The 17,285-nt window shown below is 37.6% G+C and overlaps 1 protein-coding gene across 1 annotated transcript in view; it reads left to right on the top strand.

Annotated features, from left to right (window-relative positions):
- The window catches only part of LOC120540473 (nuclear pore membrane glycoprotein 210-like), a 319,549-nt gene that overhangs the window by 267,437 nt on the left and 34,827 nt on the right, over window positions 1-17,285 (top strand). The window contains exons 32-33 of the mRNA XM_039771311.1: window positions 7,340-7,560; window positions 15,639-15,775. Coding sequence (XP_039627245.1) covers window positions 7,340-7,560; window positions 15,639-15,775 — 358 coding nt within the window. The remainder of the gene's footprint in view (window positions 1-7,339; window positions 7,561-15,638; window positions 15,776-17,285) is intronic.

The raw sequence follows: 17,285 nt of genomic DNA, 5'->3' as shown, positions 1-17,285 counted from the left end.
GAGCACATAGAAGATCAAATACAAAACAAAGCATTTAACGTGCTACTTTAATTACGATGTGATTCGAGAAACTGGTTAATTAAACGATTTTAAGAAGAAGTTTATAATGTTCTACTAAATGACAAAATAAACTATGTGATTAAAGTGGAAATGTCGAGATTGAAGCTGACATTTCGTGCTTTTTCCCCACTGTGTATCTTTTTTTCTCTGTACCCTAATAGGCTTTCATATGACACTCAGACAGTGGGCTACAACTCTCCTTTTCACTGTGACTTTGATATGTGACTTCTTTTTTATTTCCGGCACTGTGCGATTTTCTGAATGTGAGCTTTCAAGTTTCTCCAACACGCTATGTCACTCGATCAGCTTCCTTTTGTTGATTATACCACGGTTTATTTGAACAAATAGTATGTTTTTCCTTTGCCTCCACTTGGTATTCACTGAAATTCTTATATTTTCCCCCGTGCTTTTCCCATTGTCTTTTCACAGAAGGCTGAGATTAAGGGCGATTTATATTGATTTGCATATTCAAAGAGGCGTAATTCTGGGAGGAGTAGGGGCGTTACATAAAGCGCGTGTACGAGCGTTAGTTTTCACGCTGATCGGGATTTATGTAGCGGAAGAACGTGGCAGTTGGAGTACGCACAGATTCCTCCATCTGGATTTTTCTATGCGTAAGCACATTTCGGCTTTTGTGCTTACGCCATGTTATAGTGCGAGTTCTATGCACGGCGTTATACATGAGGCCCCTGGTTTGCAGGATTTATGTAGCCCATGCTCTGGTTCTGTCTAACCCATGGAAGGTGTGGGAAAGTGCAGGAGAGTGCATCAGAGAAAGGCGTGATACAGAAATACTTTGTGTTATATTGAATAAAGGAAGATGACACCTGTTGTTAATCTGCATCCCTGCATCCCTTTCTGCATTTTGTGCAAAGACACAACAAAAATGAGCAGTAAAAAATAGAAATAGAGCAGTAGAAAACAGATCATTCAACAGATCCTGGACTATTGAGTATTTTTTTCCACATAGGTTAGTGGTAAAGCAATCTGTTTGGTATGCAAGGAGCACATCACTGCATTTCCATACTACAATCTGAACCGTCACTTCAAGATCAAGCACACCAAAAACTACAGAAATTTATCTGAAGAGGAAAAGGTGAGGACTGAGGAATTATTAGCTGAACTGCAAAGAAAGCAAAATGTTTTTAAAAAGCTTCCTGCAGCAAATGAAATAACAGTAAAAACCAGCTATATATTAGCTCACAAAATTGCCAAAAGAAGCAAACTGTTTTCAGATGGAGAATTTGTGCCTATTGAAGTCGGAGGCAATCTTCTGCCCAGAGAAAAAGGATGCGTTTGTACATCTGTCGCTCTCACAGCGAACGGTTGCAAGACGGATTGAGGAAATTACAGAGGATCCTGTACTACAGCTGAAATGCACAGTGGAAAATGTCGATGACTTTCCTTGGCCTCGATTAAAAGCTGTGATGTTCCATCACACAACACAGTTGCTGATTTTTGTGAAAGGAATAAAGAAAGACTTAGAAATGACAGAGGAACTGGCTTCTATGCAGTCAGTGAAAGGGACAAAATCCGGAAAGGATTTATTTACCAAAGTCAGTATGTGGGAAAAGTTAGTTGGTGTGGGAAAAAATGCAGGAAAAAGTGGCTGAGATTAACCCAGCAGAAATACTCACATTTTTATATTGTATTATTCACCAAAAAGTGCTATATAAATCAATACTGAAAATTAATCATGTGGTAGATGTTGTAATAAATACTGTAAATTTCATTAGGGCTAAGACATTAAATCACAGTTTACTACACTGCTGGAGGAGCCTGAGACTGATTAGACTGATCTGGGCTACCACACAGCTATCAGGAGGCTAAGCTTGGGCAAAGCGCTCAAACAGGTCTGAGATCTGAAATCACAGATTCAAGAGTTTTGTTAAATGAAGGGAAATCACATCCCTGAACTAAGCAGGACTGAGTGGCTATCAGATTTAGCATTTACTGTTGATGTGACTGCACTTATGAAAGAACTGAACACAAAACTGCAAGGCAAAGTTCTTTTTGCATTTGATATGCACAGCCTTGTCATGGCCTTCATGAGGAAGCTGTTGCTTCTCAACAAATAGAGAGGAACACATTGACACACCTTCCCAAACGGAGAGGGAAGAATCAATCTGCTGATCGGCTTAACAGGTATGCAGCCATGTTCCAGGCACAGCATGGCGAGTTTTCAGGCAATCTGAAAACGTCAAAGTAGTAGAAACTGACATGATCATGACTGATATGTATGTTTCATGGTTCGTTATATCGAAACAAAATCTCTAAATATGTAGTCTATGTTAATTTTATTATGGTGGGAAAAAAAAATACAACACGTTTACCGAAATGTAACAGTTGACAGAATATTTTCAGCCCTCCTCAACAATCTGGTTTTGTCATGTGGCCCACCATAAAAAACAGTTGCCCACCCTTGCTATAAAAGCTCAATTAGTACAGTGCAATTAACTGCAGATTATTAAATTCAGTCTTTTTATAAAACATTTAGCTTTTTTCCCTTGTATCACACCAACAAGCCAATATCCAGGAGATGTGCAAACTACATAAACAAATGTGTGAACCTCCAACATTTCCCCACTACTTCACTATCTTTTGTACAGTATATATCTGGATAACGACAAATTCAAATCAACCATATTATGATGGTTATGCATTTTTAGTAATGAGCAACATCAACATTATTGAATAATGAGTTTGAGATATCTTATAGTAACTATAGTTGTGCTTGAAAGTTTGTGAACCCTTTAGAGTTTTCTATATTTCTGCAGTACTGGGTGTTGTACCGTGTTAGCCATTATGAATGTAGAGAAAAGCCAAGCGAAATGACACCTTTTATTGGCTAACTAAAAAGATTACATGCAAGCTTTTGAGGCAACTCAGGCCCCTTCTTCAGGCAAGATGTAATAGAGAAACTGAAGTTCCCTGTGTTTATATCACCACACTCGGACAAGAAACAACATTGGTAAATCTTTAAATGAAAAATCTTAAATGTAAAAAATTAATAGGTTCATTCAGGCTAAGATTAATTTTAACAAGAGAGAGAGAAGAACAATGTATGGTCAAGATCTTTGGATCCAACAAAGTCCTTTGAAGTTTGTGATGAGTTTTTCAAAACAATATGGGTCTGTAGACAGGTTATGTGTGTCAGTCTGAGAGATGCAAACAGTCCTCATACCTGGCTATAAAACTCTTGTCTCTATTCAAACCATGTTGTAATGTATTAAATTTTAACATGAGTTTAACTTCCCATTCTTTTCTCTCTTGGTGTGTTTTGAAGTTGCCCATGAGCACTGTGACTTTAATGTGCGTAATAGTCGGCGAGGTCACAAAGGACCCAAGGGTAACTTTTTTTTTTTTTTTTTTTTATTGTAATCATTCCATACAAATCAATCAATTTTTACAAAAAGTAGGATTGAGAACAAGTCGACCCCTACCCCTAATAACTTCTAAGCAACTGAAGGCCTCTCTCACATTGGCTAATGTTCATGTTCATGAGTCCACCAACAGGAGAACACTGAACAACAATGGTGTGCTTGGCAGGGTTGCAAGGAGAAAGCCACTGCTCTCCAAAAAAACATTGCTGCTCATCTGCAGTTTGCTAAAGATCACGTGGACAAACCAGAATGCTATTGGAAGAATGTTTTGTGGATGGATGAGACCAAAGTAGAACTTTTTGGTTTAAACGAAAAGCATTATGTTTGGAGAAAGGAAAACACTGCATTCCAGCATAAGAACTTTATCCCATCTGTGAAACATGGTGGTGGTAGTATCATGGTTTGGGCCTGTTTTGCTGCATCTGGGCCAGGACAGCTTGCCTTCATTGATGGAACAATGAATTCTGAATTATATCAGAGAATTCTAAAGGAAAATGTCAGGACATCTGTCCATGAGCTGAATCTCAAGAGAAGGTGAGTCATGCAGCAAGACAACGACCCTAAGTACACAATTCGTTCTACCAAAGAATGGTTAAAGAAGAATAAAGTTAATGTTTTGGAATGGCCAAGTCAAAGTCCTGACCTTAATCCAATCTAAATGTTGTGGAAGGACCTGAAATGAGCAGTTAATGTAAGGAAGCCCACCAACATCCCAGAGTTGAAGCTGTACTGTACGGAGGAATGGGATAAAATTCCTCCAAGCCGGTGTGCAGGAATGATCAAAAATTACTGGAAACGTTTAGTTGCAGTTAGTTATTGCTACAAAGGGGGGTCACACCAGATACTGAAAGCAAAAGTTCACATACTTTTGCCACTCACAAATATGTAATATTCGATCATTTTCCTTAATAAATAAATTACCAAGTATAATATTTTTGTCTCATTTGTTTAACTGGTTTCTCTTTATCTACTTTTAGGACTTGAGTGAAAATCTGATGATGTTTTAGGTCATATTTATGCAGGAATATAGAAAATTCTAAAGGGTTCATAAACTTTCAAGCACAACTGTACATAAGTTAATTTTAGAAGAGAGGTATCTGAAATAGGCTTTTTTAATTTCCACTCTGTTTGGTATAACTGCCCTGCTAATGGCAATTAGCCACTGCCTTATATGTGCATACTGTTGTAAGACTGGTAGGCAGACATCAACAGATAAAGTGAAACTTAAAAGGAGACTAGAGAAGACTAATGAATAATGCCCATTGAAGTGGGCACCAGGCACACCAGTGCTACTATATCAGCACAAAAATCCAAGCAAGGGTTTTCATTCTCAACAACATTAGAGATGTTTTTAAGAATAGGTCATCACCGAAAACAGATCCAGCTAAAAGTAGTCCTGTGCTCGTAAATTGGCCATTGTTCAAAAGGACCAATGTATGCTGATACGCCTTGTGCGAAGTAACTGGTAGGCTGCAGTAAGACTAATTTTACTTATAGTGACATACAGCAATGATGCTTCAGATTAAATGACATTGCGTCTTATACCTTCTGATGAATGGATATGGCAAACGATCATTGTATAGCATTCAGATCCTGCTACCCTGCGTAGGAATGCCAGGAAATATTTTAGATTTGATTTAGGACCAGCAGATGAAACATAGTCAGTTAAATAAAGACATCAAGGTCAAAACAACAAAGTTGGTTAACCAAAAAAACAAAACCAACTTTTTAAGTCCAAAATGCAGTAGAGAAAACAATGCAAAAGGATCTAAACCAAGAAATCTTAAGCAGTGAAACACACTTTAATGGAATCTCAGACAACCAGGAAGTGTGTGTCACAGACATTTATACTGTTGACCTGATGAGACAGACAGACAGATCGATACTTTATTAATCCCAAGGGGAAATCACAAGTCATGACCTCCAGTAATCCTGTGATGGCAGCCACCCTGGCAACAGTACAAAAAAGAGCCTAGAAAATGATGGCATCCATGAAAAATACATAATGGTGTCAGGAAATGTCAATGTCAATTTATTTATATAGCACATTTAAAACAACATAGGAATGCTGTGGCCAAAGTGCTTTACAATAATAGAATAAAAGAAAACAAATAACATAAATAGAAATAAAATATATGAACATAAATAAAATTAATAATAAATAGAAGTAATGTTATATAATCACTATGAGGAAACCATCAGTATTACTGAAGGGCACGGAATGCAAGTGAATAGAAATGAGTCTTTAATCTTGCTTTGAACAGTTCAATTGTAGACGACTCCTTTATGTGATGAGATAAAGAGTTCCACAGGCGAGGAGCAGCAGCTGCAAAAGCCCTGTCCCCCTTAGTTTTACACTTGGTACGAGGGACAACTGACCAGAAGATCTAAGCACTCTAGACGGCTGGTGTAAAACACACAATTCGGATAAATAGGCAGGAGCAAACCCATGTAAAGATTTCAAAACTAGCAACAAGATTTTAAAATCAATTCGAAAACTGACAGGCAGCCAGAGTAAAGAAGCCAAAATAGGAGAAACTCAGTCATACTTCTTGCCCCAACCAGAAAGCGACCAGCAGCATTCTGGACCAACTGTAACCTGTGTATCAGGGATTTGCTAATCCCAGAGTACAGCGAGTTGCAGTAATCAACGAAAGAAAAAATAAAAGCATGAGTAGCTTTCTCAAGATCCCTAGAAGATAAAAAGGCTTGATCTTACCTAATAGACGAAGCTGGAAAAAGCAACTCTTGACTACAGAATTTACTTGTTTCTCAAAAGAGAGGTTACTGTCAATGATAACACCAAGATTGCAGACTTGAGGTTTGCAAAAGACAGAAAGATGTGACTAATTTGGAACTAGATTTAAACAACTTCAAAATAAATATCAGAGATTGATTCAATGACCCAAAAATAATAAGAAGAAATTAAAGAAAACTTCAGAACATCCATCCATCCATTGTCACGGTGGTCTGCTGGAGCCAATCCCAGCCAACACATGGCGCAAGGCAGTAAATAAACCCTGGGCAGGGCGCCAGCCCACCGCAGAACTCCAGAACAATAACAAAAAATTAAAAATAAACATTAATCGTAATACCTGTCTGCCTAAAGAAACAAAGGTGAAATTGCTGTGACCTACTGAGTGCAAACACCAGACACTGGGGGACTGGGAGAACATTGTCTGGTCATTCAGATCCACATAAAGGCTGATATAAATAGTCATCCAGAACATGATCACAGTCCTTTGAATTTATGAGCCCTTCATGCCAAATGTCAGCAATACTTTGAAGGCAATTCAGGCAGTTAGGGGGCAGTGTAATGGGGTGACGTGTATTTTATTTCTCCTCTGAAAGAGCAAAATTTGTATATCAGAAGTTCCTGTTGTCAGTCAGATGAACCTTTATATGGTAGTAGTGTTACATCAACATAATGGGCTTTTAAGCAGGATTTTTAAGATTAGGGGAGTCTTGGAATGGGTTCACTGATCGCACAATCTCCAGATTATAATTAAGTTAAGCATCTGTAGGATGAGACAGGGCAAAGCTATTCAGGAGAAGGAGCTCACTGTCACCTAATTTGTTACAACTATATAACATACCTTTTTATTCCATGCACCTACAGATTATTCAAAAGTGGTCATAGGTAGATGCAAGTAACAAACAATTGATTTTAGTATGTCAAGATAGCAAAGAATTACAGTGATTGACACTTCTGCCTTAAAGTGCCAGGCAAATATGTTTATATCATCCTGTATTTGTCATTTCTTTTCTCACATTCTTTTAATACAGTAACTTTAAATGCAATTAAAATATATCACAGAATTTTGTGTTTCTGGTTGAAGCAAGCACTGGTAATTCTGAATAATTCATGGGCTGTTTTGTTGTCTGTTTCTCTGTAGGGATGATCTTGTGCTTGTAGGAAAGGGAACGACCAACAACAGCTTTGTTGTCCGTACTTTAAATGTGGGGCTTACCATACTGGCAGTGTGGGACACTGAGCACCATAGCATTGCAGACTATGTGGCATTGCCAGTCCAGCATGCCATAATGCCAGATGAAGCAGAGAACTTGGTGGTTGGGGATGTTATCTGCTTCAGTTCATCACTGGTGAACCAAGAAGGTGGGTAGTTAGAATATCTAAAATGTAGTAAGGACTATCTTCATTCATACATTATTTAGCATGAGTGGAATGTCTATCTCCTGCTGATGACATCTTATGAGAATCAAACAATATCATCTACTTACTGTACTTTCAGACTGGGATAAAAAAAAGTATTTCACTGCCCTGTGCAACGTATCCCCAAAAGAAGAGCTAACTGCACCCCAGACAGCTGACAAAGGACACACAAGATCGCAGAAATAGCCAATCCACAAGTATTTGCATTGTAACCATGTTTCTACACAAAGAGCATTCTTGCATAACCATCTAATACAGATACATTATGACAACTGACCAATAAAAACACTAAAGAGATGGCACTCTGACATGTTGTACATACTAAAGTGTTTGTGTATGGAAACTTACTGTTGTATGCAACTGTTTGGCCAACCAGATGGATTCTCTGGCTGAAAGGAAAGTTACCACAACCCATGCAGGATACAGGCCTAAAAATGACCTTTTCTGCCCATTTTAAAGTACATTATCTATTTATCTGCTGAATTTTACAGGCTGAACAAAAAAAACGCGAATGCGTCACATTTAAAGGTTTAGACACCTGCTTGGTTCATTTATACTTATTTTTTAAAGGTCCAGAAGGTGAAAACAATTGAATGGATGAAAGAAATACTTTCACTTTTTTCAACCTCTCAGTATCTTGTGCCTACTCCCATAGACTGCTCTAATCAGCCAGCTGAAAACCTAAAAACAAAGAATATATATTGCATGAAAAGCCTAATAAATAAATTTAAATTCCTCAACCTTGGAATTTCCACACTCTTTGATAGAACCTGCTGGTAAATGGATATACAAAAAAGAGTGCACGTCACTGCAGAGAACCTGCTGAAATGTTTAACTTAAACTGGTTTAAACAATACAGAATTTTATACAGTGTAAGCATTGAAGATGTCAGTATCTGAAATAGAGAAAGCAACTCAACCCATAGATATGCCACTAATGATTTTGAAGACAATTCTGTGACAAAACACAACATTTGGGTTATACATTTAGAGGAAAACAGTAAAACTGTTAAGAAAAAGTTTACTTGTAATGAGGAGCTCAGAATATGTTGGCTGGTTGCTATACTTCGGAGGCCTGGAAAAAATCCGGACAAGGCTATATCCTGCTTCATTCTAAGTTTCTCAAACGTATCCCACCAATCAGCAGTTCTATGACGTTAAATAACAAAATGTGAAGGTGAACGTGAAAATGCTATAAAAAAGTGAATATAAACTGGGGTTGTGTGTTAGGCACTGGCAAAGGAAATGCATGTGGTTGGGAAGGAAAATGGATTCAGCTGAATTTCACCAAAACCTAGAAGCTAGTGTCCCAGAGCCAGTGAAGGATTTAAAGCTGAAATTAGGCTAGATATTTCAATAACAGAAAAACCTAAAAGTTTAAACATACCTCAGAATCAAGAAGTATATATAAGAACAAAGATTGAAGTTCACTTTTACCCATTCGTAAATGTTAATGAAAAGCTGTAGGTCTAGCTGTGTCAGGAGTCTTGCAGAATTTGATGATGTTTCAAGTGCAGAGATGTTTTAGGGTGAAGATATACAATACAATACAATTTATTTTTGTATAGCCCAAAATCACACAAGAAGTGCCATAATTGGCTTTAACAGGCCCTGCCTCTTGACAGCCCCCCAGCCTTGACTCTCTAAGAAGACAAGGAAAAACTCCCCAAAAAAAACCCTTGTAGGGAAAAAATGGAAGAAACCTTGAAAAAGGCAATCAAAGAGAGACCCCTTTCCAGGTAGGTTGGTTGGGCATGCAGTGAGTGTCAAAAAGAAGGGGGTCAATACAATACAATATACAGAAAAGAACAAATCCTCAACCAGAATCTCTAGAATTATGAAGGAACGAGTATCCATCTGGTGACGCCTCAGCTAGGGGAACAGTGTCACATTTACTAAGCCAGGTTTCAGTGAGAAGACACAGATCAGATTTTGTACTTAATACAATATCATTTACCAAAACAGCTTTACTGACAAGAGAGCAAATGTTCAATAAGCAGCATTTAAAATTGCATGCTTCTTTCTGAACTGCTGATATATTATAGGAACATTATTATGATATATTATAGGAATCAGTACAGTACAAAAATAAAAATGTTACAAGTAAGGAGTAGAATTTAACAGTAGATGATATCACATAATATGGAGTCCTGGAGACCTCAGCCATCAAGCTGCCTCCCCCATTTGGCCATTTCACAGCTGAAATAGCGCTAATCCTATGAAAGGACCCTTCTAACCCATGATTCCTGCGATCACCTATCAGGGATGACTTTACCTTAGGCAGGCAAAACAACTTGGCAGGTGGGCCGTGGCACCAAGTGCCACATTTGAGTACCGAGAAGAGAAACAGAATAGGTGAGGGTTAGTAACAAATTATAACTAGATAGATAGATAGATAGATACTTTATTAATCCCAAGGGGAAATTATCATGTTACATATGTTTTAGTGCTAATAACTAACAACAGAGATGCAGTCTGTACAGTTAATCAGCAGCTCTAGTCAGGATATGCTAAACTGAAGAAGAATCTGAGACCGAAGGGGCATTTCTTACAGTAGGTTTAGGGGCCCTGTAACTAAAAGCTCAACCTCCCACTGTTATTTTATTAATCCTTGGAATCACAAGCAGACCGTCATCTTGAGATCTTAATATGCACTGTGGTTTGTAAGTCATGATAAGTTCAGACAAGCAACCTGGACCTTGGCCATTTAATATTTCATATGTTAAAAGGAGGATTTTGAAATCTGGCCTAAACTTAACCGGGAGCCAGTGTAAGAATTTAAGAACTGGAGTTATGTGTTTGTATTTTCTTGTTCTTGTAATAATTCTTGCAGCAGTATTTTGGATTAACTGGAGGCTGTATAAAGAACAGTTTGAACATCCAGTGAACACCGCATTGCAGTAGTCAATCCTACTAGAAATAAATGCATGAATTAATTTCTCAGAATCCTGTTTATTTAGAAAGCGCCTTAATTTCCCAACATTTTTAAGATGGAAGAAACATGATTTGGACAACTTTGTAATATGCACTTTAAATGACATACTAGAGTCAAAGATAACACCTAGATTGTGGGATGATTCAGTGAAATTAATGGGGATTCCAACCGAGTTAAATGATGACAAAATATTGTTGTGATCAGCGTCATTCCCTCCAACAATTAACATCTCTGTTTTATCTGTATTTAAAGACAAGTAGTTATCATCCATCCATTCCTTTAATTCACTAACACAACTAATTAAAGACAACATGATAGAAACTTCATTTGATTTAAATGAAAGGTATAACTGGGTGTCATCTGCATACGAGTGAAAATTAACATTATATTTTCTAATGATAGATCCCAGTGGAAGCATGTAAAGTGAAAACAGTAAAGGTCCCAGTACTGAGCCCTGTGGTACACCATATTTCACTTCTGTGTATAATGATGGAGTACTGTCAGCACATTTCTGTACATATTGGAATCGATTTGATAAATAAGAACTAAACCAAGCAAGCACAGTGCCTGTAAGCCCAACATCATTTTCTAGCCTGTGCAGTAAAATAGAATGGTCAATGGTGTCAAATGCTGCACTTAAGTCTAACAACATAATTACAGTGGAGTTTCCTTCATCAGAGGATATCAGAATGTCGTTTACAACCTGCGTTAGTGCCGTTTCTGTATTATGACCAGTGTGGAAACCAGACTGGAATTTCTCAAATAAATTGTAATGCATAAGGTGTGACTGAAGCTGATTGGTGTCTACTTTTTCATTTAGTTTAGAGAGAAAGGGTACATTTGAAATAGGCCTATAATTATGTGTGGGTCTAGGTCTGATTTTTTATCTAATGGTTTAATGACTGACACTTTTAGTGCATCAGGTACTGTGCCATGCAATAATGAACTATTGATAATGTTTAGAATAGGCTGCAAGAACATCCATTGCACTTTTTACTAGTTTTGTTGGCACTGGATCTAGGGAACAAGTAGTGGGTTTCATTTTAGAAATTAAAACAGGATTAAAATTACTAAAGTGCTGAATGCAATGTGAGGCAGGGTCTGCTAAGCTAGTATGCAGTTTGTACTGTGATGCTGAGATCTGGGATCTTATATTTTTAATTTTCTCATTGAAGAAGTTCATAAAGTCTGTACTGCTAATATCTGTTGGTATTTTGCACTGTAGGTCTGAATTCCCATTTGTTAATTTAGCAACTGTTCTAAACAGTACCCAAGGGGTTTTATTATTGCTATCTATTATTGTAGAATAGTATTCTGAGCAAGCTTTAAAGAGAGCTTTTTTATATTTTTAACACTCTCTATCCATGCAATTTGAAAGATATATAGCTTTGTTGTTCTCCATCAGCGCTTCAGTTTTCAACACTCTAATTGAAGAGCTTGAGTGTTTTGAAGGGGAGCCACTGTGTCCAGAGCATCTCTCAAGGTCACATTATAATGTGATATTAGCTGATCTAAATTGTTTTCCATGTTTACATTTGATGTTAACTGATCTAAATGGTTTTCCACAATTACACTCGACTTACTCAAAGTATCTATAAATTTTGAAGCAGAATTACAATCTAGATGTCGCACTGTCTTTGTTTTAATCTGTGAGTGCTTGGCAAGGGCAGAACTAAATCAAATGTAATTAAGTAGTGATCGGAAATAACTTCATTTAATGGAGTAATATTTAAATTTTGAATTTCAACTTTGTAAGTTATAATTAAATCTAATGTGTGGTTATGATTATGAGTTGGACCTTTGACAATCTGACAAAATCCTACTGAATTTAACAAATAAGTAAAACATTTGCTAAAAGTGTCAGTTTCCACATCAATGTGTACATTAAAATCCCCCATCAGTACTATGTGATCATAATTTATAGCCAAATCAGATAAAGGTTGCTAAATTCAGTCATGAACAATGAATATGGCCCTGGTGGTCTGTAGACTAGCACTATAATTGTGTTGGAATCTGTTTTAATATTTAAAATGAATGCCTCAAAGGATGTAAAGTTGCCTAAATTTTTAGAGTGATTTGCATTTTGTTACAATGAATTATTCCAAGGCCTCCTCCTCAACCAGAATCTCTAGACTTATGAAGGAACGAGTATCCATCTGGTGACGCCTCAGCTAGGGGAACAGTGTCACATTTACTAAGCCAGGTTTCAGTGAGAAGACACAGATCAGATTTTGTACTTAATATAATATCATTTACCAAAACAGCTTTAGTGCCAAGAGAGCAAATGTTCAATAAACAGCATTTAAAACTGCATGGTTCTTTCTGAACTGCTGATATATTTTTGTTTTAATTTGAAGTAAATTTCTATTACAGATGCCCCTGGTGGAGGTCTGGTTTTATCCCTTGGTCTAATTATACACCTTATTTTTGGTTATCAATTAATTTAAGGTTTGTATCAAGACTAAATTTACTGGATGCTCCACAACAGGGATTATGGGTAACAGCTTCAGGATAGTAACAGGTGGGATAAACAACAGCCTGTGATTTAAGATCACATGACTGCGGCCTGGATGGTGCTCTAATCAGTCAACCAGGCAGTTTTGCTGCCATATTTTGGGATAATACATAAGATCTCCTCCAGTTAGGACGAAGACCATCTCTTTTGAAAAATCCAGGCCTTTCCCAAAAATCATCCCAATTGTTCACAAACACTATGCTTTTATTTGCACACCAGGTTTCTAGCCAGCAGTGAAGGGAATGCAATCTGCTATAAATCACATCCCCTCTATATAATCTTGGTAAGGGGCCAGATACAACTAAATTCCGACATTTTCTTTTAGCTTTGGTGCATAGAGAGATGAAGTTCCTATAAATAAATATCATTAGTGCCGACATGCAGCAATAAGGTAGATACTTCATCGTCTGCGACACGGTCCAATGCGGCCTCTATGTCAGAAATCTTGGCTCCGCAAGGCATTTAAAATTAACTGCTGGTTTAACAAAATTTCGAATTCTAACATTCTGCACTATGGAATCACTAATTATGAGCACTTTCTTATTCTCAGTTTCCACAGGCGCGTTGCGGACTGCTGAGAATCTGTTCTGGGTCTGAATTGGTGACCTGGGTGCCGGGGGACTAAATTTTGACTTCTTAGACCCCTGTCTCACTGTTACCCACTCGCCCTGTGGCTGAATTGGTGCTGCTGACTTTGGCCGCGCACTGACTACAGTGGGACCTGGAGAGACAGTAGCCGAATTTTCTAAATGAAACGAGTCAATCCAATTTTTGGTTTGCCTAATTGGTAATAGGTTCCTAACGCGGTCCTCAAATTTGCGTATTTTCCTGTCCACCTCTAAATTAAATAAACACTTTTGGCATGTGAAGCTGTCTACACTGTCAGGAAAATCTGAACTGTGCATGCTGCAGGACACACAACATATACAGTAATCCCTCGCTATATCGCACTTCGACTTTCGCGGCTTCACTCTATCGCGGATTTTAAATGTAAGCATATCTAAATATATATCACAGATTTTTCGCTGGATTTCTGCGGACAATGGGTCTTTTAATTTATGGTACATGCTTCCTCAGTTTGTTTGCCCAGTTGATTTCATACAAGGGACGCTATTGGCGGATGGCTTAGAAGCTACCCAATCAGAGCATGTATTACATATTAACTAAAACTCCTCAGTGCTATAAGATATGCTTCCCGCGCGGTGCTTGATTGTTTGTTTGTCTCTGTCTCTATCTCACCCTCTCTGACATTCTCTACGCCTGACGGAGGGTGTGAGCAGAGGGGCTGCTTGCACAGACGCTGTTTGCTTAGAAGATACTGACGCTCCTCTAAAAAATGCTGCTTTATTGTGGTGCTTTGGAATACTTAAAAGCACACGTATTGATTTTTTGATTGTTTGCTTTTCTTTGCGAGCGCTCTCTCTCTCTCTCTGAAATTCTCTGCTCCTGAAGAGAAGAAGATATGTTTGCATTCTTTTAATTGTGAGAAAGAACTGTCATCTCTGTCTTGTCATGGAGCACAGTTTAAACTTTTGACTAAAGGGTGTTATTTCATGTCTAGAGGGCTCTAATAATGTTAACAGTGTGGGAGAGTTTATAAGGGCTTAAAATATATAAAAATAACGATACAAACATATGGTTTCTACTTCACAGATTTTCATCTATCGTGGGGGGTTCTGGAACGCAACCCCTGCGATCGAGGAGGGATTACTGTAAACGTGCCCTCAATGGGCAGAGAGCAGATAGAACTTACGTTTAGCGCTGATATCATGTTCTCCATTTTTGTAGTAACTTCATTGCTTCGGCGCTTTCCACGGCCAGCTGAATCACTAAGAGACTGCTGGCTTTAAGTTTCCTCCACTCACTGAGCGATCGACTTTGATTTCTCACTGCCGGTTATTTCTTCTGGTCAGCTGTCATCTTTACTTCAGTTGAACTTACTCGGGTGTTTTTGAAGGGCTACGTGCCTGTGGGAGACGCCGCTGCTGTGCGCTTCCACTCGCTGCTACTCCGAATACAATATAACATTGTGTTGTCTTTATTATGGTCTTTCCCACTTCAGGAACTTTATTTTCAGGAACCAATAAGTTCCTGTATGATGCACACCCTGGGCCACTTGTATTCCCTGGCCACTTTCATATGTTCTTTTTTCCACCGCACAAGAAGAATTGTAACTTTTATGCAAAATATGTTACATGTAAAGAAGAGTAATGTGGTGTGAAGTGAGGTATGTTCAGGAGTTCACGGGTGACACCTGCACTTTATTTCTTCCAAACAACCACAAGTTCACAGGGAAGACTATTGCTTCAATGCTGTGCAAAGCTCAGCGCCAGTGCTTGTCGTCAATAAATCAGCATAATTTATCACCCATGACATTTCCTGGTTAAATGTAAAGTACATACCCATTGAGTAGAAGCTAAAACAAAGTACCTGGGACTACCTACCAGGGACTGCAAATGAGCCGAGTTCCTGCGGTGGGATTGTCATAAAAGTTCTTGAGTTTCTAAAAAGTTCCTGCGTTGGGAATATGCCAATTAATTTTCCTGATAATTCTTTTGTGATGTTATTACAGGCCTTTCAGGAACATGGAGTGCCTCTTCTGATCAGATCATTGAAATGGATCCACGAACAGGTGCAGGTGTAGTAAAAGATTCAGGAGCTACCACAGTTTATTATGAAATTCCTGGCATGATCAAGGCACACAGAGAGGTATGTGAGCCCAAAATAAGTTCTGATGCATGAGGACAGACATGCTTGTATTTACTGATTTCCATACAGGCCAATAGTTTGTAGGTTTATTTTGGCTGTAATTTCACCATTATGTTTTCCCCAGTTGATATTTGTTTATTTGGGACTTTCTTCTTTTCAACAATATTTTGCTTTCACAATGCATTTTAAGTACGAAACTCAAGACATTGGGCAATTATTGTATTGTCTGTAAATATCCTCAGGTGGAATTAAATATTTGTGACCTCTTAATTGTTTAATTATAATACCGACATCTGTTTAATTCAGCTGAAATCAGTTCAGTTTATTCTTAGAAACTGCACTTCTACTTATAGGCCAAGTTCACTAATTGAAATACATAATATAAATAGTTGAAGCAGACACACAGTGACATACTGGTCAGACATGCAAGTGAAAATTTACTGTACTCTGTGCACAAGGCAATAGAACATTAAAACAACTATGACAAGAACAGGCCTTCAGCTCATTAAACATCCATCATGTTCATCTAAATTGTCCAAAATAACATCAAGTCGAGACTGAAGGTCTCTAAAAACCTGACCACCACTATTACACTACTTAGTAAAGTGTCTATGAAGGGGGAAAACTAATAAAGACTCAAAGAAACAAAAAAACCCAACCATATGAAATTTGAGCAAAAAATACAACAGGTAGCTTTCCATTTTTAAAATGAAATGATTGCTTCTTAATTTGAGGGTAATTAGAAAGAAAACACATGAACTACAGCCAACAGTATTGCCCTGCGACTACGATATTTATAGGAATTATGAAGTCATGGCTAAATGAGAATGATGCAGAGAATTTACATGTTAGAGGTTATGCATACTTCAGGACAGATAGAAAAGCAAAGAAAAGAGGAGGTGTGTCACTATATGTGAAAAATAATAATCAGGTCCATAATATCATGGCAGAGAATGTCAGAACAACTGTAGGTTAAGTTAGTGAGGACAGTCCAGAGAATCAGTGATTTGAGTGTGCTACAGACCACCAAATTTGTGATATTTTGGGCAACAGTGTATTATGTTTTTGTCTCAAAAGAAATATCTGTGATAAAGAGGATATAGGGATTGTGAGGTATATGCAAATGCTGATTGGGAAGTCCCTATCATAAATACAAACGAGGAAACCGAAATGGCACATTTAAAACAACTAGAAATTGACTAAAGTGCTTTAAAATAGAATAAAAGGTAATAGTATGAAATAAAAGCCAGATGAAGAATTATTAAAAAGAAAGACGTAAAGAAAACATTATACATACATGAACAGACATATACAAACACACAAACATAAATAGCAATGCATACATAAGATAAATAAAATATAAACAATATACATAGAAAGATATAACCACTCAAACTCATAAGCTAATAAGCAAGTGAATAAAAGTGCTTTTTAGTAAAATATATCTTAAACTTATAATGTACATGGTGATAACCTCTTTAGACATCATCTATTGTGAATAATAAAGATA

This window comes from Polypterus senegalus, chromosome 12 (assembly GCF_016835505.1).
Source record: "Polypterus senegalus isolate Bchr_013 chromosome 12, ASM1683550v1, whole genome shotgun sequence".
Classification (NCBI taxonomy): Eukaryota; Metazoa; Chordata; class Cladistia; order Polypteriformes; family Polypteridae; genus Polypterus; species Polypterus senegalus.
The sequence above is the reverse complement of the archived record's forward strand: the minus strand, read 5'-3'. Positions and strand labels throughout refer to the sequence as shown.